The following is a 23,279-nucleotide window of genomic DNA, read 5'->3' on the forward strand; positions in this document are numbered from 1 at the left end:
AAACAAAACGAAAAAAAAACAAAAAAAAAACAAACAAACAAAAAACAACCAAACAACCAACCAAACAAAAAACATCAATATTACGAAAAGAGGCAACATTAAAGTGCGATGCTATGCTAGTGTGTCAGGCTCCGTGTTTTGACAAGCTTCTGGGTTTGACCTTTACTCCTGATCTGAAATAGAACACGTACATCAAGTCTGTTGCCAAGGTCACTGGAAAGATGGTCGGATCCTTCTACCGCTCCAGAAGATATCTCACTACTGATGCAATTATCTATCTATATAAAAGCCAAGTACGTCCAAGGATGGAATACTGTTGCCATATCTGGGCAGGAGCTGCTAAAAACAGCCTATCCTGCCTTGACAGAGTTCAAAATAGACTTCGTGGCTTAGTGGGGGATGCCCTTTTCTCTACCCTGCAACCTCTCTCCCACAGAAGAGACGTTGCGAGCCTATCCTTGTTTTATCGTTATTTCCATGGCAGATGCTCGTCTGAACTCCAATCTCTGGTCCCCCCTCGCCAATCTTTCACGAAAAACACCCGTCTAGCTGAATCCACTGTGAAAAATTTCCCCCACTCTATATCTGTGCCTAAATCAAAACGCGGATTCCATGAACAAAGCTTCTTTCTTAGAAGTGCACGCCTGTGGAACTCTGTTCCGTCTGCCTGCTTCCCACCGGACTACAACTTGGATGTCTTCAAGTCCAATGTTAACAAATTCCTAATGAACCGCCCCCTTAAGTAAACACTTCAGCAAATCTCCTCACTAACTTAATGTACTTGCAATAACCCTTATCCCTGAGTGGCTTCCGGGCCTTGATAAGTGGTGATCACTGTGTAAAAAAAAAAGAAAAAGAAACCTCGTGAAAAATATTGAATAATTCGACCTCCTGCCTTTCCAAGTTTATAACTATTCGAAAAATGTAATTCAAACCTTAATTTTTTTCAATTAAAGGAGCAAGGACCAAGGTTTCATTAAAAAAAAATACAAACAACGTGGTTAAAAAAAAAAGAAGATTTTAAACTTCGGACTTTACAGGAAAATTTCCAAAAAATTGTTATTTTTTTTTTGTTTTAAATTAGAATATATTATTTATTGATCTTTTATCTTCAATTTTTGAAACATAAAACTTTGACACATAAATTAATTATTTACTTTTTAATAGACATTTCAAAATGGGGGGGGCGTGGATTAATTGGACCCCCTGTCTTTCCAAGCTTATAACTACTCGAAAAATGTAATTCAAACCCTATTTTTTTTTCAATTAAAGGGGGAAGGACCACGGTTTCATTAAAAAATACAAACAACGTGTTTTAAAAAAAAAGTTTTTAAACTTCGCACTTTACAGGTAAATTTCCAAAAAACTGTTCTTTTTTTGTTTTAAATTAGAATATATTATTTATTGGTCTTTTATCTTCAATGTGTGATATATAAAACTTTGGCACATAAATTAATTATTTATTTTTTAATAGACATCTCAAAATAGGGGGTCGTGAATTAAAAAAAAAACATTTGTCTAAAATATTATATTCGGTTTATTGGGAAGAGCATATAATTTCACATTGACCCTGAAAATATCGTGAAAAAGAATCAATAGAAAACTTTTGATAGATTTTTAAAGTTTAAAAATTGAAAAATACTGAACTCGTGAAATTCAATTAATTTCATTACTGTTTTTTAAAAAATAAAAAAATAATATCTCTATTACTTTTCATACAACTTTAATAGTTTATTTTGGAAATATAATCCATAAAGAAAATAAACCACACACTTTTAAAAGAGAAATTACGAGTTTTTTATATTTTATTCGCAGTTTCGTGTTAGGGGTGTAAAAAATTGATACAAAAATTCTGCTTTATTTCGATTATTCGAACTGTTATTCTCATCTTGAAGATGATAGTTCGAAGAATCCAAATAAAACAAATTATTAGATCTCATTTGAAAATTAAGTATTTTAAGAAAGAAAATAGATTTCCTTAAATGAACATTTAATTCATACAACAACAACAACAACAACAACAACAACAACAACAACAACAATAACAACAACATAAAAGTTGGAGATAAATAAAAAAGATCAGTACAGTAGTACACAAAGTTAAGACGCCGAAAGTGGACTTAGTTTAGCTAAATATGAAATGGAAATCTCTAAGCATGAAACGAAACACGAAACCATATGGAAACACTTCTTGTTTTATCACGAAGCAATAAAAAATAAACTTTTAGTTTTTCCATTTTTATAAGTATTTTTTAATACTTAAAATATTTTAAATATGGAAATATTTTATTTCAAAAATGTAATTTAAATTTTCATAGTTTACATTTCTATAAATAAGTTTTTAAATATTTAAAATATTCAGCCATAATATGGAAAAAAGTAAAATATTTTCACAAATTTTATCACATAATTTTGTCATAAATAATGTATCATAAAACAAGGTAGCTATTTTCAGTTGAACCGAAATTGAAATCAAAGTTTAATTTTTTTTATTGTTTAATGATAGCACAAGAAGTCTTAAAACTAAAATATTTTTTAAAATAAATTATTATCACATGGTTTCGTATTTCGTTTCATGTTGAGTGACTTCCATTCCGTACAACATTTTAGCTAAACCGAATCTACTTTCGGCGTCTTAACATTGTGTACTCAGTTTTTGGACTTAATCAATAGTTAATTAACAGAATGTCACTTTTCAAAATCAATTCGATAATATCAAGAAGTTTCATTGGATGCTTTGCTGGCTTGACAGGCTGAGAGCAGGCTCAAGAAGTTTCCGTGAATAGTCTGATGGAAAGTGCTTGTAAAACCATGCTTAGTTGTTTTATTTAAATAAACTTTCAAGTTGACGTAAAAACAACTAAAAGTCATTTTATTTACAACTAGGAAAAATAATTCTAGAAATATATTATTCACGAAACAAATAAGTGTCGATTTTTTTTTTTAATTCCGAGAAAAAAAAAATCAGGAAAAGTTGAAATACTAAATGTTGTCGATTTTATTTTGAATTTACCATAAAATGTACGCAGTTTTTATACTTTACGGAATTACTCGATCATCACAAGCAAAGCACGAATTGTATTATTTTCGTAAAAAAGCCAATTAGATTCTTATGTGACGAAATAGGGAAACGCTTCCAACCGAGATTGAAATTAGATTTTTTTTCCACAGCCAGAAACATACCTCAATCGATCTAAACGATGTACGACGACGTATCTCATTACATGATATGAAACGAGGGTGGAAGTTGGCATTAATAAGTCAAGGTTTCGTTTCACTCTATGCGACCTGTTTATATCCAATCTCTCATTTATCATTAAATTTAGTAATTTTTCTTGGATTCAAACTGACTAACTTTAGCTTCACTAAATAGTCGTAGAGACAACCACGACGACGACCACGCACACACACACACACACACACACACACACACACTGGCGCCATAAGACTGATTCTACACGCGTGAATCGAATTCAATAGCTTTTTCTTGGCGGGAGGGGATAGGTGCCCATAAACACTGCAAAACTAAGTATTTTTGGTTCTTACGTTTCTGCGAACTTTAAATATCTCCATCTCCTTTTATCAACGCTTTTTTATTACCAAATTCTTTTCCATTCCAAATGTGTGTGTGTGTGTGTGTGTGTGTGAGAGTGTGTGTGTGTGTGAGAAAGAGAGAGAGAGAGAGAGAGAGAGAGAGAGAGAGAGAGAGAGAGAGAGAGAGAGAGTTGTATTTAAACTACAAAGTTGAAATTATAAAGAAATTAAAAATAAATAAAACAGAGTTATTTCCCTTGTATTACAAATCGCTTCATAATTGGGCAAACAAAAAATCATGAAACCGAGCTCAATTAAAGAAAACGTTTTCATCGCGATTTTTCATTTTAGCATTTCAATTTTATTGCATCTTTCAGAAATGATTTTAAAATTGTTTTAAAATGATTTTAAAATGATTTTAAAATGGGTTTAAAATGGTTTATATCGCGTGTTTGAAAAAGATTCGGGGATAATTTTAGTGAATCCTAAAAGATAAAAGTGAATCCTGAAGATAAAATTCTTGGGCAACAAATTGATCTTGGGTTTTTGGTTAAGACCAAAGTAGAGCCAGAAAACAGTAGGCGGCCTGCCATCTAGCGAGGATTAGAAGGGCCTAACTAACAACTTTTTTTTCCCGTTTAGATACCCCACCCCCGCACCAATGAAATCTCTTTTTACTCCGGTTGAATTTGTTTATTTTTAAATAAAAAACGACCAATCTTTTGTTATATAAATTTAAAATTTAATAAAGAAAAAAAAATCGATTTGATTTGGGAACAATGAGTAGGACTCCTCCTGTAGTGATTGTTGCAAGTGAGAACTTTAGCTAAGGATACCCTTTAGACAAACAAAAATACATAGTGACAAGGATGCCCCATCTCCATTTTTTGAGTTGGCCTTGTGCCTAATTGTTTATTTTTAACATTTGTAATTTTTACATTTGTAGAAAATGAATGATAAAAACTGAAAAATGTAGTATCTGCTCTGATACTACACTTCAGCTTTTCTGACCTCGGGCAGTGGATGGGAAATCCTTCATGATTAAGGCAATTTAATTTTTTGTTCCTACCCAGAGTACCCCTTTTTGGGAGCTGGATTTATTCTAACTCTACTCTCGTGGGGGGAGGCAAGCAAATAGGAACAACTTTTTTCATCTGCACCCCCCTCCCATTATTTCCTATAAGCAAATCATTTTTTGTTTGTAACTTCGATTGGTTATTACATTTGTGGCGCGGTGGTTTAAAACGAACGAATAAAATCATAGTAAAGTGATTAACCATAGTCGAGAGAAACCTTAAGTCTCCCTTTTCATTTGCTACGACACCCGAGATGTAGGGGAGGGTGCCACGTCTTTCGCACGATTACTAAACTTACCTTCATCCACTGAGTGTTTATCAAGAAGACATCAAGTAATAGATTTTTTAGTCTTTGGCATGACGCGACCAAGGATTGAATCACATTCTCCAAGCCCGTTAACCAATACTTTAATTATTATATCAAATAAGTCGACACAAAATAAACCTTGACTTTTATCTTTAAAATTTATTTCTAGCCAGAAATGACTTTTTAGATGCCAATTTAAAAGCTTCAAAATCACTTTCGAATTTTGATGCCAATGAAGATCGCGTGGGACATTTTTCTCATTACATGTTAGTGTACACTCTGCGTCAAACACGACAGAAAAATGTTCTTCGTCAGTGTTCGCAAATAAAATGACGTCAAAGTTGGTGAAGTTAAAAATGAAATATAAGAAAGGCAGAAAGAAAACGTCTGAAAGTATAATCTTCAAAAAAAGAAAGAAAAATAACAAAAGAAAACAAAAATGCGTAAATCGGCATAAAAAGTAAAAAAACCCATCTTATTATGGAAATAGTGAAGGCGCTGAATATATATATATATATATATATATATATATATATATATATATATATATATATATATATATATATATATATAATTTTTAATGTAAATACAGTCATATCTTGCTACGTTTCCAGACCGTTTCAATTCTATTAGATATCAGGCAAGAAAAATTAAGGCACAAAAACTGAAAAGGTTAAACACCTTTTCAAATTTTGAAGAGAGAGACGCCATGAATGGCAATGGACGAAATTTTGGAAGAACTCAAACTTCGTCCATCGCCATTCATGGCGAACACGCTTCAAAATTTGGAAAGGTGTTCAATCTTTTCCGTTTTTTACATAAGTTTTCTTGCCTGATGATATCTAATATGATTGAAACGGTCTGCACATCGTAGCGAGATATGACTATTTACATAAAAAATAAAAAAAATATATAACTTGCTCTCTTACGATTGAGCACTATCGCAACCCTTGTTTAAATTCAATTATTTTCAATTCTTTGGATGCCTTCCTACCGAATATATATATATATATATATATATATATATATATATATATATATATATATATATAACTACTTCATTTACTCACATAAAATTAATATACAAAAGTATAAATTTACGCGTACACTTTATTTACTTCAATAGTGCTCAATACGTAAGTAGAGCTATAGAGTGGATGAAACGCGGAATATTCAGTGTAGCTTAATCGCCATATATATTTTATAACTTACTATATATATATATATACATATATATATATATATATATATATATATATATATATATATATATGTGTATATATGTATGTATATATAAATGATTAACAATATAGCTACATTCCGTGTTCAAAGGGTTTATTTCTCCCATCATTCGATTCTTTCAACGTATGAAAACTTCCGTACATCTTACAGATCAGTTTTATTACGTAGAAACAATCATTATTTATGTCAATATTGTTTTTTTCTTATATGTACTCATAAGAAAATCCAGAAATTTTACTTATTTTATTGCATTTTCACCCCAAACAATGTACAGTGTCACTTTGATTTAGAGGCTACTATCTGAGACATAATTTGCAGGGATACTATGTAGGGAGTTGAGCATCAAGATATCTGTTTACATTATGTTTGAACTTCTGCATGAGAGTACAACCAGGGAAGCAGGAACCTGGAAGGGAATTCCAAAGTTTAGCAGTTCTGGCGAAGAAATAATTAGAGTAGAAGACTTTCTGGCATCTGGGGATCTCTTCTGTGTAGGGGTGTCATTTTGCTACTCGCCGGGTTTATCGGGGGTATTTATGTCGGGAGAGTACAAGGGTATGTAGTTCGTCGGAAAATAGATATATTTTGTACATGTTCTGTGGTTATATCTAACAATCATGAAGCTGAAAAGAATTGCGATACACAAAGCGCGAAATATAATTGAAGAAACACATTTTCCGTAAACAAAGTTATGAAAGTAAACAGAAATTAAGCCACACAGAATCCTCCGAGCTTCATCTCCGTAGGGAGTGGCCAATCTAAAATTCTTGCAATTCGTGTTACCTTGTGTTTGTATATATACACAAGTTACACGAATTCCGTGCATTTTAACCTGGCGATTTCATACGGAGATGAAACGGGGGTGAAACGCGAAGATCATTTGCAGCTTAATTTCCATATATTTTTATAACTTAATACCTAGCTCTATGCACGTATTGAGCACTGTTGAAGTAAATACTAAAAAGCAATACATTAAATACGTTTAATACCTACGGTACTTCTTTTTATAATAAATACGAATTCTGCATTAAAATATGGTATTTATACGTATTTTACGACCCTGCAACGCCGGGCAACCTGGTATTTACTATTTATTTAGAAGTGAAGACTACCAAACAATCAAACCCCGTTTATCTGTTGTAATTCTCTGCAGTTGTTTTGAAACCTTTAAACTGTCAATTTTTGTTTAGAATCAAAAGTTCCATTTTTCTTCTTTCAAACAAGATGCATTTTTCGACTAATCAACCGTTTTACTAATAAACCATTCTAACGGCCTTCAATTTCACTCCGAATTAGAAATGTGAACATTTTACAGTATTTTCGCCTTTGCTTTTTCGTGGTTTCCAATTTTTGAACATTTTTTTCTTCTCCATTTTTTACCGCTTCATTTTCGTGGGAAAGGTCCGAAGTTGACGGTCACGTAAACGTACAGTATGCTCTCTTCTTCTTTTACACGTTTTACTTTGTGTTGTGCTCTGTGTTCGTGTGTTCGTGTGTGTTTGCCTGTTGTTGTCACTCACACATGCACGCACACATCGGCCTGCACGCTCGTCTTCAGAACAGTTGCTAATTCACGGCTAATGTCGAATAACATCGCCACTCACCCATTGTTACACACACACACACACACACACACACACACACACACACACACACACACACACACACACACACACACACACATATATATAGTGTCCTCCACAGACAGACTGTTTCGCTGTATAATAGCTCTTCAGTGCGGCTAGACTAGCACCCATCCCGAACCAGGGATCGAATCTACAATCATCTACTTGATAAGGCAGTTCTACCCTCTAGCCCATGGGAACCGTGCCCGCAAGCAATATCATCAAATATCTAATTATATAGACTTTTCAACGTCGCTTTTACAGTGCTTGATTTGTTTGTTTATTTACAAAGAAAAGTTAACACACACATGCCGCTTATCGTTCAGTTTCTTTGTAGCTTATCATGAATATTTTAAGTGTTAAGTTGTTGCGTGGATTCAGGCTTGGAGTCCGTTTTGTAATATACCAAGATGTAGGGACGCGATTTTCATGTTGCACGGGTGTTGAGCATTTCTGTGACCTTCCCGTTCATTGTGTTCGATGTTGCACGGGCGTTGAGCACTTTTGTGTTCGATGGGTCAGAAAGTATTACAATTTACTGTTGCCGATCTCTACCGTGGGGCTCCCACGAAATGAAGAATCTACCTCCTCCATCATCCCACAGTAATCATTGTTGCCATCTTAATGGTAGAATAAGAACTAGCTATGTTATTGCTTTGCATAAGGTACGTTGCTTGACAACTTGGAGAGAGTTTAAAAAAAAACAAACTTTAATCTAATAGTTCTCGCACTGTCTATCAAGCTCAAGTTCCTGTCCCATCGCTATGATGTTTCATTCCTGGGCTTGTTTTTGTTTTGTTACACAAGGAATGCAGTGACGTGCTTCTTGTGCAGTCGAATTTCTCCCACATTAAAAACTGACCTTGTATCTAACTTTGCTCTTGTTGAAAGTATATAGGGACACCGTTGCAACCGTCATTGAAATCCGGATTCTATCAATAAAATTTCTTTTCCCCAACATTCATACCGACAGGTTTGTTATCAATAGCCTGGGTCACTGGGTGCTCCGAAATGTGAAAATGTCAAAACACAACCTAATTCCGATAGGGATGGGGTAGACTGGCGAGTAAAATACCACGAGTAAATCTTGTTCTTTTTGTTGATCTTTTCTTGTTTTTATTCATGTTTCATTTTCGTTTCTCGTTTTTTTTGTTGTCACGAGAAAGAAACGATATCTCGTTCAAATCTCGTGATGCAGAGACGATGTGTTCGGCATAACATTGCAGCTTTGAGTATTATGGTTTTTGAAATAGAGGAATAAATATTATTTATGATATAAGATGACTTGTTCACTTTTTAAAATAAGCGTTCAAATCCCAGTGGTGAAACGTAATACAATTATTATTAAAATTAACTTCAATCATTTTTCAATTACTTTTTTTTTTTTTTAGATCGAACTATAGTCTCATCTTGAATAATATTTGAACAATTGTCGAATCAAAACAATGCAAATAATCAGACCTAATCTCCAAAAATTCAGAATTGTAATTTTTTTGAATTTATTATTTTTGCAAATTTGACTGACGTTTGCAGTCATAAAACAAATTTCCAGTTTCCAAACGATTTAATTATGATTTAATAATTGAATACTTTATAAGACTTCCATCTTAACATGAAAAATTCACAAGAATTAGATTTCATATTTTTTCTAAAGAAAAATATGTAAGAAATACCCCAGCAAAATTTCAATCAATTATTACATGCAATATCTTTCTTTCTCCGAATTTCAAAATAAAAAATCCGATTAATTAATATTTTAATTAATAAGATAGTAACAACAAGAAAATACTGCTTTGTTGTTAAAATTGAAATAAATTATTTCTTTTGTTTTCTAATTTTGATCATTTCATTTTCAGTTTATATATGATTCTGATTAACTGCTCGACATTCTTAATTTTGTCTTTTTTCTTCTTTCCGTTTTTCAGGCTGTTGTTCACACTTAAAAAGCAACCGAGTTTATTTGTTTTCACATACCCACGAAATAAAACAACTTTAAATTTGAATACATTATTTTTAAAGCGAAAATAATAAAAAAAAGTATTAAAGATCAATAAATAACGTTGTTAGCAATCCCCACTAACCAAATGAGGAAGATTTTTTAGGCAATTATATGTGGTTTTACGACCTTACTAGTTGAACTTATGGAAGCTTTTGCTCTAATAAATATATAAATACAATAGTTAACTAAGCCCTCTGCAAACCCGTTTTTAACATTGTGGAGCCTGTTTTCACGACGGATCGTTCAGGATGAGCATTAATTTATTTGAGTCAATCAATTTTTCCTGGCAACGCCCGGTCACATACAGCTAACATTATAATCTCCTATTCTCCTATATATAATAATATATAATATGGTCCAAATTACGGTAGGTTTGCAATAACAGATGCCACATACAAATGTATTATGTCTAAATTTTTACCGACAAATTTATTTACACACATTTATTCGTTATAATAAAATCTTATCTTACTTTCTACGAGCGACATCATCATGATTGCCAAGATCTACAGACCAAGTAGTTCGTATTTTCCCCTCTACCTGAAAGGTCCTTCCACTCTCCTAGTAAGGACTGGGTAAATATATAACCATTATAACTATATTGACCTGATACCATTATTAACTGTATTAAAACCTCAGAGACCTACAACTACCATTGCGCTTCAATATTCGAAAATAATGATTTCTCCCTAATAACATTCCACTTATTCTCATTGGCTGCGACCATGAAATTCTATTATTCTGGGGTGTACGCTTACATACAAAAAACGAACACCGCAGTCCTTAATCAATATGGCTGATCAATCGCCACACATTGTTTTAAATCATTTATATTTTAATATCATCGCTTTTCTTTATTTTACGAACTGATTTTTAGATTTACTTACAAGTTACACATGCCATTACGCATTATTAGGAATAACATCATTTATACATTGTTACATTAAAAAAACACCCTCGCAACTTTCTTAATATCGTATCTGGTTTCCGCGTCCTAAATTGACCGATGTTAAAATGAACTGGTATCTTTTTAAATCATTTATACTTTACTATCGTCGCTTTTCCTTTGTTATAAAGACTGATGTTTACAAAAATTAACTATAACATTCAATTACAACTTAAACATGCCATTACGCATTATTTGGATTAACATTATTTACACATTGTTACATTAAAAAAATAAATTCGCAGCTTTCTTGAAATCATATCCGGTTTAGTCGTCTTAAATTAACCGATGCAAAAATGAAGTGATCATTTTTTAAAAATCATTTATACTTTACTATCCTTTATTTTACAGACTGATGTTTACCAAAATTAACCATAACATTTAGTTAAACGTTACACATACCATTACGCATTATTTGGATTAACATTATTTACAGATTAACGTTCTACTAAATTATACACGTAATGTGTTACCATCACCGAGAAACATACTGCGACAATATTTTCCTCGGCGATGGTCGGTCATAAAGTACCTGTTCAATTCAGTAGAACGTTATAATTGAAAACTGATCCAGGACGATAAAAAGTTATAATTTTTTAAAATAATTTTTTGTTTTTCTTATCTGAAAGTTAAGTTTTTATCGATGAGATTAACGTGAAAGTAAATTGTGGGATTTACATAAACGTCCCCGAATCTCTTAATAAAAGAGAGTTGTGGTAGCCCCTACATAAAACTGGAACCGAGCCTGGATTGGGGTGATTAGGCGTATATATATATATATATATATATATATATATATGTGTGTGTGTGTGTGTGTGTGTGTGTGTGTGTTTAACTCTTTTTCAAAGTGTTTTTAACATGTTTTATTAACTATTTAATTTATATATATTTTATATATATATATAAATTAAATAGTAATAAAACATGTTAAAAACACTTTGAAAAAGAGTTAAACACATATTTAATTTTAAAAAGGAAACACTAAATAAGTGGATAGTCCTTAATCCGCAGAGTTTCGAAGAAATACTTTCCTTCTCATAAGAGAGTAAGATTTAGCCAAATGCTATCTTGCTTGCAAAAGTATTTAATGAAACTACAAGTGAGTCAAAGATCTTGCTTGCAAAAGTATTTAATGAAACTACAAGTGAGTCAAAGATCTTACTTGATAACAAAAAGTGAAGCAGAGGGAATAGGGTGAAGAAAAGAGTGATTTCACGTGAATGGATAGTCTGGTGAAGGGTAAAGTATCCAATGACGGTAAAACCCAAAAATGCACAATCCTAAAAATTGGTTAAATTTCCATTCGCACAAGTAAAATACAAGGGAATCGCGTAACTGGAAGATGATCCAAAGTAATCCAAAAGGCAGAAATCCGTGGAATAATTCACAAATAGGTACAAAGAAAGGGAATGAATTGCAATAATATTATTAAAAGAAAGATAAGATGTGCGTAAAAAATGGAAGAAAATTTAAACTCGACTGTCAAGAAAAAAACATGAGTGAAGAAGAAAGAAGAAAAAATAGAATGGTGATTGAATTAATTTTAAAATAGAAAAGCCAATGTCAAAATGACCCAGACAAGATGACGTTGAAAGACGCCAAAAATTTAAAGCAAAAAAGGGGTCAACTGAAATGTACGCTATTATTAAAGAATTAAATTATCAGCAGCAGTTAATATATATATATATATATATATATATATATATATATATTGTTTTCACTTTCGAAATTATAAAACCTATTTCTTTTTATATGAAGTATATATAAAATAATATATGAAACACATTTACACACTCTAAGCCTGAATTACGTCCAGATAAATTATCATTTTCATTACTTTTCATTCAGTTTGTATTTGACTACATTTACGCCAGTTTTTTTTTTTACTTCCTGTATCCGTCAAATAATTTACGCCGCTAAAGCACAACTTTCCCCTTTATTGCATTGCCTATGGATATACTTATTTGCTATTGTCTTTTTTTTACTTTAGCTGTTTTTTTGTTTAGTTCTCTTTTCATGATCCCTTTTGCACACCGCTTAAACATTAACTTTTGTGAAGATACTTGTTTTTAACTTACCACCAAATACACTATATTCTTTAAACTGACAACTTCTATGCTGAATAAGAAAATCTATTTTAACTTTGGGGGAGATAATTAGTTTTCGAGATATAATGACATGCATTATGCATTGTAATTCACTGTTCTACACACACGCGATAAAAAGTGCACTTCTCTCCGCAAAATACTACCGCCCACCTTCACTTTTTTTTGGTTTATAGTCTTTTCGGGTAGGTATGCTGACAACATATATCAAGGTTGAACTTGGGGCAAATACTTGGACAGCCCCCTCCCATAAAATAGGGTGTCTATTTCGAAAGCCGTTCTTTACATAGCGTGGTTGGTCGTGTCTATTCTGTACGAAGTTCTTAACATAAGGATGTTAGGGGTGTCAATTCCGAAACCCGTTCTTAACATTAGGACGTTGGGGATTGGCCATCACCAACAACCGTAGTTTAATTTTTTATGAGGAGGAGGGAATGCTTCAACCGGGCAACGCCAGTTAACGGGTCCTGCTAGTATAAAATAATACAATATATTACGAACATATTTTTCAGTATTTACTTTCAACATCCTTAACACGTAAGCAGATCTTAATATGTATTATTTAGATTATTCGAACTACTGGCAAACTTGTAACGGATAAAGTGCTAAGAATAATGCGTTCTAAGTGGAAGTTTCTTAGTGGTTAAAGATTGAATAATTAGTGCGGGCGATATTAGGAATAGAATAAAGAACGTAACTTGGAATATAGACTTTTGTCATTTATTTGCTATTATGCTCTGTAATTATAGTGAGATTTATAAATTCAGGATTGGTATGAATAAAAGGTGAAATATTATTGGAAAATACATATTTCAACGGATATATATATATATATATATATATATATATATATATATATATATATATATATATATATAATGACAAAAGTCCATATCCCAAATTTCATGATGTTGATCATCTTACAATTTATTCCTTTAATTACGTTGAGTTGACATTTACAATTTTTGACAGTAACTGTTTCGTGGTACAAAATCATTCATTTAATTATTTTATCTATCAATGAATCTATTTTGTCCTTAACTCATCAAAATAAATTGCAACTAAAGAATGAAACAGCCTCGTAGCGCGCTTAGAATATAGTCTTAGCATTTTATTTTTATTTATTCATTATTATTTTTCTCTCTAAAGACTTTCAAATAATCATTAAGAACAAAATAACAGCAAAACACGACAATATTTTTTTCATAGTCAGAGAAATCAGTTTAAATGCTTACGAGTTATTGTCAAGTACAAATTAACATCAATCACACACATTCTACTCATTGCTCTAGATCATCTACAGAATCGGTGGTTTCACTGATTATCGCACCCTGCTCTTTCAACAATACTTCCTCTTCCAGTATTGATATCCATATCCTTGGGCGGGGCAATTTCTGTTGTCTGAGCTTTGCCATTTGGAGGATCGTGGGGCATCATTTCATCTCATTTTTGAAACTCCAGTCTACAATATGCCGCATCAGTGCACCACTTAGATTTGTGGCCGAACTGACCACACCTCGGACAGGTCGATCCTGGGTTCCAAGGCGTTTACCTTCAGTTTTTGTTTTGTTTCTACATAGTGCAAAGTAAGATTTTACTGACCAATCTCAGTCTTGGCCGTTTAGCACGTTGGGGACCTTCCACGACATTCTCCATGGCCAAGTCAAAATCTAGGGCGTCCTGCAATTTCAGCGGACAGCCCTTAGAGACATCTGTCCTAATGTCTCCGTCCACCAACGCCAAGCACATTTGCTAATAGAGCTTGGACATTTCCCCTGTCTTTCATCGACCTTACTTCACTCGCTCACTCTTCAAGTCTGAACCATTCCCTTACTGCGTCTACAGCAATCTCCTCACTAGAGTGCTTATTCACTAGTGATGACCGCAGCTGCCTCCATGACAATTGGGGTTTTTCTTTGAACTACCGCCCGATGAACCACGACACCGGTCCCTCTACACTTTCATATGCCAACAGAATCATCGTTTCGTCCTGTAACCCAAACACTACCTGCTTTTTACCCAATGACAACTGGGAACCCAAACACTTTTAAGTTTGAGAATCCTTTTCGATTCTCACATTCAAATTGATAAAAAAGATGATATAATCATCATCAGAGATGTTGTGAAATAGTTGTCTTAGTTCATTATAAAATAGAATATGTTTGATTCAGGGGAGTTTATGGTTGGGGCATAAACGATTGTGACAAAACGTTTTTGTCGCAGAGGGTGACGCTATGAAATAATACATTCTGTTTTACCAAATGGAAGTTCCTGGAAGTTTCGTAGGAAGAAAAATTTGATGGCAAAACCTACACGATGTTCTCTCTTGTCATCATCAGGTTTCACTTTTCAAAAGAAAATATAACCACTAGAAATACATGCTTCAGAGGGACCAGAAATATCAATGGCAACAGAGAAAGCCTCCTATAATACCTATATACATATATGCATACATTTAAAGTAAAACAAAGACTTATTTATCAATGTATAGAATTTTGCAAAATCAATAAGGATAAGACGTTTAATTTTTCAAATATTTGACTGAGTTTTTTTTTTCCTGTAATGCTTATAAAACTTCATCCGCCGATGCACTTTATGTCATTCCGATGCAATTCCGCGTCAATAATCCGTCGTAAATTGTCGTAAATCACTACATTTTAATTTTAATAATCCTGTTTGTTGTTACATTTCCTTTTTTGAGTGATTTTTACATTTGAATCACTGATTTACGCGACTCTTGAATTTTATAACGCTCACGAATGTCACCATTTGACGGCCAATCATTTCATGTTTCAAGAATTTATTTTAAAACTATTTGCAACTGCCATTCATCAGTAAATTTAATTATTTGCTTTATAATATGCTAAGGCATTTCATATTTGTACCTACGTTATCGCCCTTCACACATGTTTAGTAAATGATAACACCCGATCAGCAAAAGTGGTTATTAATTTTATCTCACAGTTCTGACTTCATTCATTTTAGAATGAATTGTTCTAAAATCAAATTATGTCATCCGCCGACCAAAAACAATACAATTTTGAATAACTATATTTCAAAAAGGCATATTCGTTTTATTTATTTTTAGAATCTTAGACCGATAATTATTTTACATTAAGAAGAAAAAGAATATTAAACGATTTACAAAGAATTAAATTGATACAATTTTAAATATATAAAAACAAGGAAGAGAGATATTCGTTTAATCCAATAACTCTATCAATCCATATTTTTTTTTCCATTTAAAATATTTTTATTTTGTCTACTTAATTTTTTTCCTTTTCATTTTTAGGGGTTATCTTTCATCAGCATCTGGCTTTCAAAGTTTGCAGTTTCGATTGATCGAAAATAAACTTGGAGTGAAAGAGGTCAGTTTTCTTTTTCAAGTTCGAGCATTTTGGCAGGAAAGAGATGAGACAAATAAACGAGCTTCCAATAACCATCTCCACAACTCATGTTCAATTAACCCTCATATTTACAGTGCTTCACAAATAGGCAATACGCTATTCCCGGTTTGCTGTAAATCTGTCGCCAGTCCTGTCACTTTGTTCAGTTTTAACGTTTGGATACCTTTCTCAATCCTCTTCACTATTACTCTCTTTGATTCTTAGAATAACCCCCTAAGTGAGATTGTCGGACTGACTTCCTCATCTTGGTTGTTATCGTCACAACATTTCGGCCGTTTTGCCCTCCGGCCTTCATCAGGTGTTTTGTATCGAACTGAGGAACCGTTTGTTAGGAGTCTCGAACCCAACCCTTTATTATTGATGAAGGCCGGAGGGCAAAACGGCCGAAACGTTGTGGCGATAACAACCAAGATGAGGAAGTCAGTCCGACAATCTCAATCAATGAAAACACCTTATCTCAAAAATACAGACAATTACAACCCCCTAAGTGGTTAATTCCAATAGAGCTTTCTGTTATTTTTCTTCAATAGTTCTCGGAAGGGGTCCATAACTTCTAATTGTGAAAAAGCATACGACACCGGATTCACGAGTCTAAACCCGGACCTACCCCAATGATATTCGTTGGAGTAAGGAACTTAAAGATGACTTCTATCATTATTTTTGTGTGTTTGACAACATTTACAGTAACCAGAAATCTTGCGAACTCGCCCCCCCCCATTTCGTCGAGGTGAAGCTTGTCTGAATTAAATACAATCCCCTTATAGTCAATCACGTGAAGACACTGTTAAGTCGTTTCATAGGACGCTGTCGTCTATGCATTGAGTTTTACGAGTCGTATCCACGGTGATATCAAATCAACGGGTTTATGCAACCCTCATCCAATACTTAAGGGGTCTGATGGTATCTATATCGATCCTACTCAGTAATGAACGCAGCAATGTCCAGTGCAGCTGGGGAAAGCAGTAGACTGTGGTATCCGTTTCATGCACCCAGTACTGTTTTTCTAAATAGTGCTCGTATCATCGAAATATGATTGAATGGAAATGAGTTCTCTTATTCCCAGTGTGGCATGTCCTGCTCCATCTTCCTTCACTGATGAGGTACAAGTATAGGTGTGTGAATTGCAGTTGCGATGAATTTTATTTCTACGGACTTACCCCTATCCTTTCATTGTTAATTCTGCTTGTATATATTCAAACTAATCCTTGTTACGACGTAATTCAACTCACATCTTTTAACATGTAACTTTGAATCACGTTTTTCTAACCCAATTTATTGTTTTTAACCCTAGGTTTGATAACCTATTTTGTTTATGTCCACCATATATTTTCCTTGTTATTGTTTCTAACTCAACCTAAATATTTTACTAAACATCTTTTCTTTCAAAAGATCCTTCCTACATCATACCTTTTTCGACATAACAGTTTACAAAATAATAAGTTTAACTTTAATAATAATAATAATAGTCGATTTGCCTAAATCGACTATCAGCAAGGCAACCCTATATCGCCTCAGCATAATCTAACAGTACTTCTCTCAGTATCAAACGAGTTTCTGAAATTCAGGCCAACTCAAACACGCCTGTGCTCTTTTATCTGCAAAGGCATGAATGTGATGACTGCGCTAGCTTATCGTTTTCTTTCAGTATATGTCTAAATCTTGCTTGAGTTTTATCATAATCACCTTGACTGTCTGTGGAGTAACTCTAGGGCGCATATCTGAAATTGCTTCTCGGTTATGTCTTGTGCTTGTAAGCAGAAAAATTATCTGTGTGTACCTGTAGTGAATACAAATGCCTTCTCACTTTTCGATACTTTTCTTGTTGTTTCCGTTCGGGACCCAGCAAATCTATGGCATACTTATTCAGGTGCCCCACCACTCTGCAAAAGTAGTATATGAGTTAAGCTGCTGGACAATTATTTCGACTCTACGACCCTCTAGGGTGTGACGTCTTTTGTGGAGTCGAAAGAGCGTTGGTCTTCTGATTGTGCAGTTCTTGGTTCAACTTTTGTTCATTTGATAGCGCAAGAGGGGGTGTACTATCGTTAAAGTGAGGAATTGACTTGTCTATTGCCTCAAGCCAGACAACGGTGAAAACTTCTGCTTCAATGTAGTAGATAAAGCTACCTCTGCCGGTACCCTCGTTTTTTTGTGTTTCCAAGTCTAGTTATTATCTACCTGACAACCATGTCATCTGAATAGTTCACTTGCAACCGGCAAGTTTGTTCATTTGGACATTGAATTCGAAATTAACAAAATCTGGCTTAGCAACTCTGTGAGTTGGGCCTCTCTGACCCTCAAGTTTAAATAGTAGCCTGTTTATTTCCAGTGTACGTGCCTCCCATAGTTTATTTTAGATTACAGCTGGGCCTTCCAATCCACATACATTATTGTATCGAGCCCATGTATCTAAAAATAATGCCCATTCACTGCCAGCAGTATCTAGTCCTATCAGAGCTGTTACAAAGACACTACAGTATATAATACACATGTATATATATTCAAATAACATTATAAATAACACCGTAAGGCGGGGTAAATCAGTAACCAGGGGCCGGAAAAACATCGTATTACCCAACGTAAGCTGAAAAAAAAACGTATCCTAGAACTATCGTATCCTGGGGTACACGGACAAGCAGCAAATTCCCACTCCTTAACTTGAAATGTAATGTGAACAGATATCTTGCTGCTCATTTCCCTACAATTTTACACGATCCCAAATAGTAGACTTTTACCTCTAAGTGACAATAAAGAATAAACAAGGGAGATAACTCACGATTACTTATCGCATGCCAGTAAGATATCCATTATTTGTGTTTTATTCGTTTCAATGCGAAATATAAATTTGAGTTGTTTTCCTGCTTTTATATTGAATAACGAACATCATAGAATCCTTTTTATTTTGTTGCTAATCGTGTGTTCATTTGAATTCCAGTGCAATCGAGTCAAGTATAATCAACAGCATTACTTGAAAGTGTTCAACGACGAAGAATCCGTGCAGAAACTGCAAGATTCCTTAAACAGTCCTTCACTCTTTAAGTTAGTTGAGGTAAGAAAATAATGAAGCCTTAATTTTTTTCAATTAGAAACGAATTCAACTGAATTCTGTCAAAAAGAAAAATGTTTGGTGCGTGTGTTTTAACCTTTGATCCAAGATTTGCATTAAAGAAACTGCTATAATCCAATATGTTTTCATGAATTTATTACCAAAAAACGATTTCAAATGCAACATTAAAACAGACATCAGTGTTGATACTATACATCTCTATCTCTACTGTTGTAAAAAAAGTCACTGTGTGTGTATGTATGTGTGTGTATATGTGTGTGTAAGTTCCTTCCTTATAGGTTCCGAAACGGTTGAGCCTATCTTTTGCAAATTTCACACAAAGGCAATTTATATGACCGGTAGTGTATTTTGTACAGAAATTCATCTGATAAGTATCGAAAATCGAAAAATCCATTGCATAAAACGAAGTAAATATACAAAAAATGTCTTGCGTTTCTTTAAGCTCTAATTTATTTCAGTCGTTTTATGGACCCAACCGATAATTACTCCTAGCAACCTTAGATGAAACTGACGTAAAATTTCAATGGTGTCGTTGGATTCTGCGATAATTAAACCCGTATTGAAACCTGTTTGCGTGTTCTGTTAGCATATCAGAAAAACATCGATATTTTGTATATAGATAAAACGTCCAAATCAAAATTGTAAAAATAATTATTAAAACTTTTGAATTTCATTTAAAGCAAAGCAAGAAAATGTGCAGACCGAATGAACGCTTCAAATATGAAAACTTTTGTGCCAAGCGGAAACCGTTGTGTTACATTTAAATGAAATTAATCGCTCGTCCTTTTTATAAAAGCAAAGTGTTGTACCTGTTCTGATCCTACAATTTATATTTTCTATCCTCATTCAAAAATAAGAAATCTTTCTAGACTGAACCAATTTCAATTTTCATCTCAGCCTTAAATCCCGTTTGGGTAAACTAGATTATCTCCACATTAAAAACTGACATTGTGTCTAACTCTGCCCTTGTTGGGAAGTAATAGGGACAATGTTATAGACTTGACTTATAGATCTTCCTTAGCTGGCCCTTTTCTCGACGTTTTTTGTAAACGTGGAAAATCTACATGAAATACTGAAATGAACTCTAAGTCGAAAAATATAGTTACCATCTTTATAAACAAGTCAACAAAGAGTCTATCAAACGAAGAATGATAGCTCAAGTTCATAATTTTCTAGTTAATGAACTTTCCGATAACCCACGAAAAGTTATGTGAAACGTCCAATAAAAGAAATGGCGGCTTTTCCTTTTTTTCTTTCTCAGAGCTGGTTAGAACGCACCCCGGGTTTAGAAAAGAATGGATTCAACTTTTGGAAGAAATATGAAGAAGCTGTTGATTGTTGGTTGGAAGAATCGATTCGAAAACCTGCTCAGGTGAGATTTGTTTGCTTTGTTAAACTCGAAAAATTAAGAAATAATAATAAAAAAAACACACTTATATTATTTATCTGAACATTTGCTGATTGAAATTCGGTTAACAACTAAGCGTGACAGACAAAATTACTGATCAACCGAGTGACTATTTTGCTATAGTGACTATAAAAATGAAAACTTACCAGTTGAAAGGCGAATGAATTGCTTTGAATGATGTGCGTGCCATGCAACCAAACGAAAAAAGAAATGCTTTATTTATAATCGTAGACTTTTATAGTAACGACTGATTTGAATACGTGAATCAACTAATTTGCATTTACAACCTACTTTCGGCAGCCTCGTAACTCTCACTTCTTTTACACACACGCACACACACCTGCACACATACACACACCTACACACATACACACACACACACACGTATATTATAATTTAAAATTGGTTTCATTAATATGCGCTGATGAAATTGCGTAGTGTGTACAAAGTTATAATTTATAAATTGTTATACATATGTGTGCCAACATTATGCCGAAACAATTGTACGCACCGCTAGTCTATATAATAAAGCTCAACGTTGATGTGTCTGTCTTTTGTATACGAATAGGCTCCTATATGGTTTACTGTTATACTTAACTGATTGCATACAATGATAAAATTGATATTAAGTAATAAATATAATTATTTTAAAAATTTCACTTGTCTTTTAACAAAGAAATTTTCAATCTTTGAGTTGATTACAGACTTTTTTTTTCGTTTGAATTCAGAAAGAGAATGATCCAAAGAAAAGGGAAGTTTTAATGACAGAATACGCGAAGCAAAAGGTAAATAGAAACATGATTTTTTTATTTTGCTTGAAAAAAAAAAAACATCAATCGCTTACAAAAACAGTAGTTGCCCTTGTTTATCAATCACGAGCATTTGCGAATAACTGCGTAGATCAACTTAAAGGTTATGATGTCTGAGCAGTTCGATCATCTTATTCTCGTGGGATGTATTTTTTTTTTAATCTGCACTTGTGCACGAGAAACTATTTACTTCAATATTTCACTGTAGCAGCTGTCGATAGTTCTTTCTCATCCATTCTTCTACAAAATTTTCATGTTTTATTTGGCCTTCCCCTGCCAACCGACCTTGCTACTACTACTATTCAACATCTATTAACTCAAGAAATCTTGTTTTTACAAAGGAGTAACCACTTATCAAGGTCCGAAGGCCACTGGAGGATAAGGGTTTATAAATGTAAAGTGATCGCCGAGACAACAGTTTAGTGATCGTTAGTTATGTAAATTATGTAGAATTTGATTAATTAAGGGGAAGGCTTAAAAAGAACTTGTTTACATTGGACTTGAAAACGACTATATTGTAGTTAGCTGGAAAGCATCCCCGCGGTATAGAGTTTTACAGACGATCAGTTCTAGCAAAGAGGCACTTGCTATGAAAGTAACGATAGAGCAGAGACAGCTTCGCAACGCATCTTCTATGTGAAAGAGGTTGTGAAAGAGAAAAGTGCATCACCTATTATGTTTCGAAGATGATTTGGAACTTTGTCAAGAGCAACTCATCCCCAGATGTGGTAACAGTACTCCATTTTTTAACGTAAATGGCTCTTATACAGGCAGGGGATTTTGTTCGGAGTGAGACATCCTCTAGAGCGGTAGAATGATGCAACCAGGTATGCAAGGAGAGAAGGCCAGCCCCAGAAACTTTCAAGACTGCTACTTCGGAACGAGACTGATTCATATCAATTAGCGCCAAGTGGAGATCAGACGGTTGATGATTAAAAGATTAGGTGCTTGGTTTTGGATGCATTTAAATTTACCAGATTCCTTTTGCTCCATTGCACCACGTTCTCAAAATCGGAGTAGAAAGACTCAGCGAGATTTTGGTCGGCGCTGGTTTTTGAAGTGTTGCAATAGATTGTAGTATCGTCCGCGTATATGTTGACAAATGAACTTAGAATCTGGTTTGAGAGATTTTTGGTGAAAATAAGATGGATCCTTCAGACACACTGGCGTTGATACTTTGAATAGCGGACTTTTGCCCCCGACGAATACTTGTAAAAACTTATCAGAGAAAAAAATTCGATGGCTGAGAAGACATCATCTTGTGAACTTGAACTTTATGCTAAACCCTATTAAATGCCTTTGATATGTCAAGTGATTCATCAATCCTATGTGCAATTACAGTCAGTACATCAATTTTAGATATCGCAGGAGGGAAACCATATTGCGTGTCACTGAGTAGATTGTTTTTGCTGAGGTGGTTAACAATATAACACGGATTAAAGCAACTTACTCATGACACAGAAAACTAATTGGTCTGTGCTGAGATGCAGAAGACCGATTTCCAGTATTTTAAATACTGGGGAAATAATTGAGGTTTTTTAAAAGTGTTGAGAAGGATTTTTACTTTAGGTATCGATTAAACAGTTTTGCAAAAATGGTGCTAATTCCAGTTGCAGCTTTTTAAATACTAAGACTAGAATATTGTCGAGTCCAGTTGCTTTGCTAGCATCAAGGTTCTTAATAAATTTGGTAACATCACGAACAGATATGTGGATGTCGATCAGATCCTTTTAGACCGGGAGAAAATTTGGGAG

At 33.7% G+C, this 23,279-nt stretch overlaps 1 protein-coding gene across 3 annotated transcripts in view; it reads left to right on the forward strand.

Moving 5' to 3' along the window:
• The window catches only part of LOC145260657 (tryptophan 2,3-dioxygenase-like), a 172,081-nt gene that overhangs the window by 141,197 nt on the left and 7,605 nt on the right, over positions 1 to 23,279 (forward strand). For all 3 annotated transcript variants that reach the window (XM_080119012.1, XM_080119003.1, XM_080119020.1), the window contains 4 exons: positions 16,127 to 16,202; positions 19,177 to 19,290; positions 20,570 to 20,680; positions 21,445 to 21,501. In XM_080119012.1, the coding sequence (XP_079975138.1) occupies positions 16,127 to 16,202; positions 19,177 to 19,290; positions 20,570 to 20,680; positions 21,445 to 21,501 (358 nt within the window). The remainder of the gene's footprint in view (positions 1 to 16,126; positions 16,203 to 19,176; positions 19,291 to 20,569; positions 20,681 to 21,444; positions 21,502 to 23,279) is intronic.

Source organism: Euprymna scolopes, chromosome 3 (assembly GCF_053919585.1).
Source record: "Euprymna scolopes isolate OS-2025 chromosome 3, ASM5391958v1, whole genome shotgun sequence".
Classification (NCBI taxonomy): Eukaryota; Metazoa; Mollusca; class Cephalopoda; order Sepiida; family Sepiolidae; genus Euprymna; species Euprymna scolopes.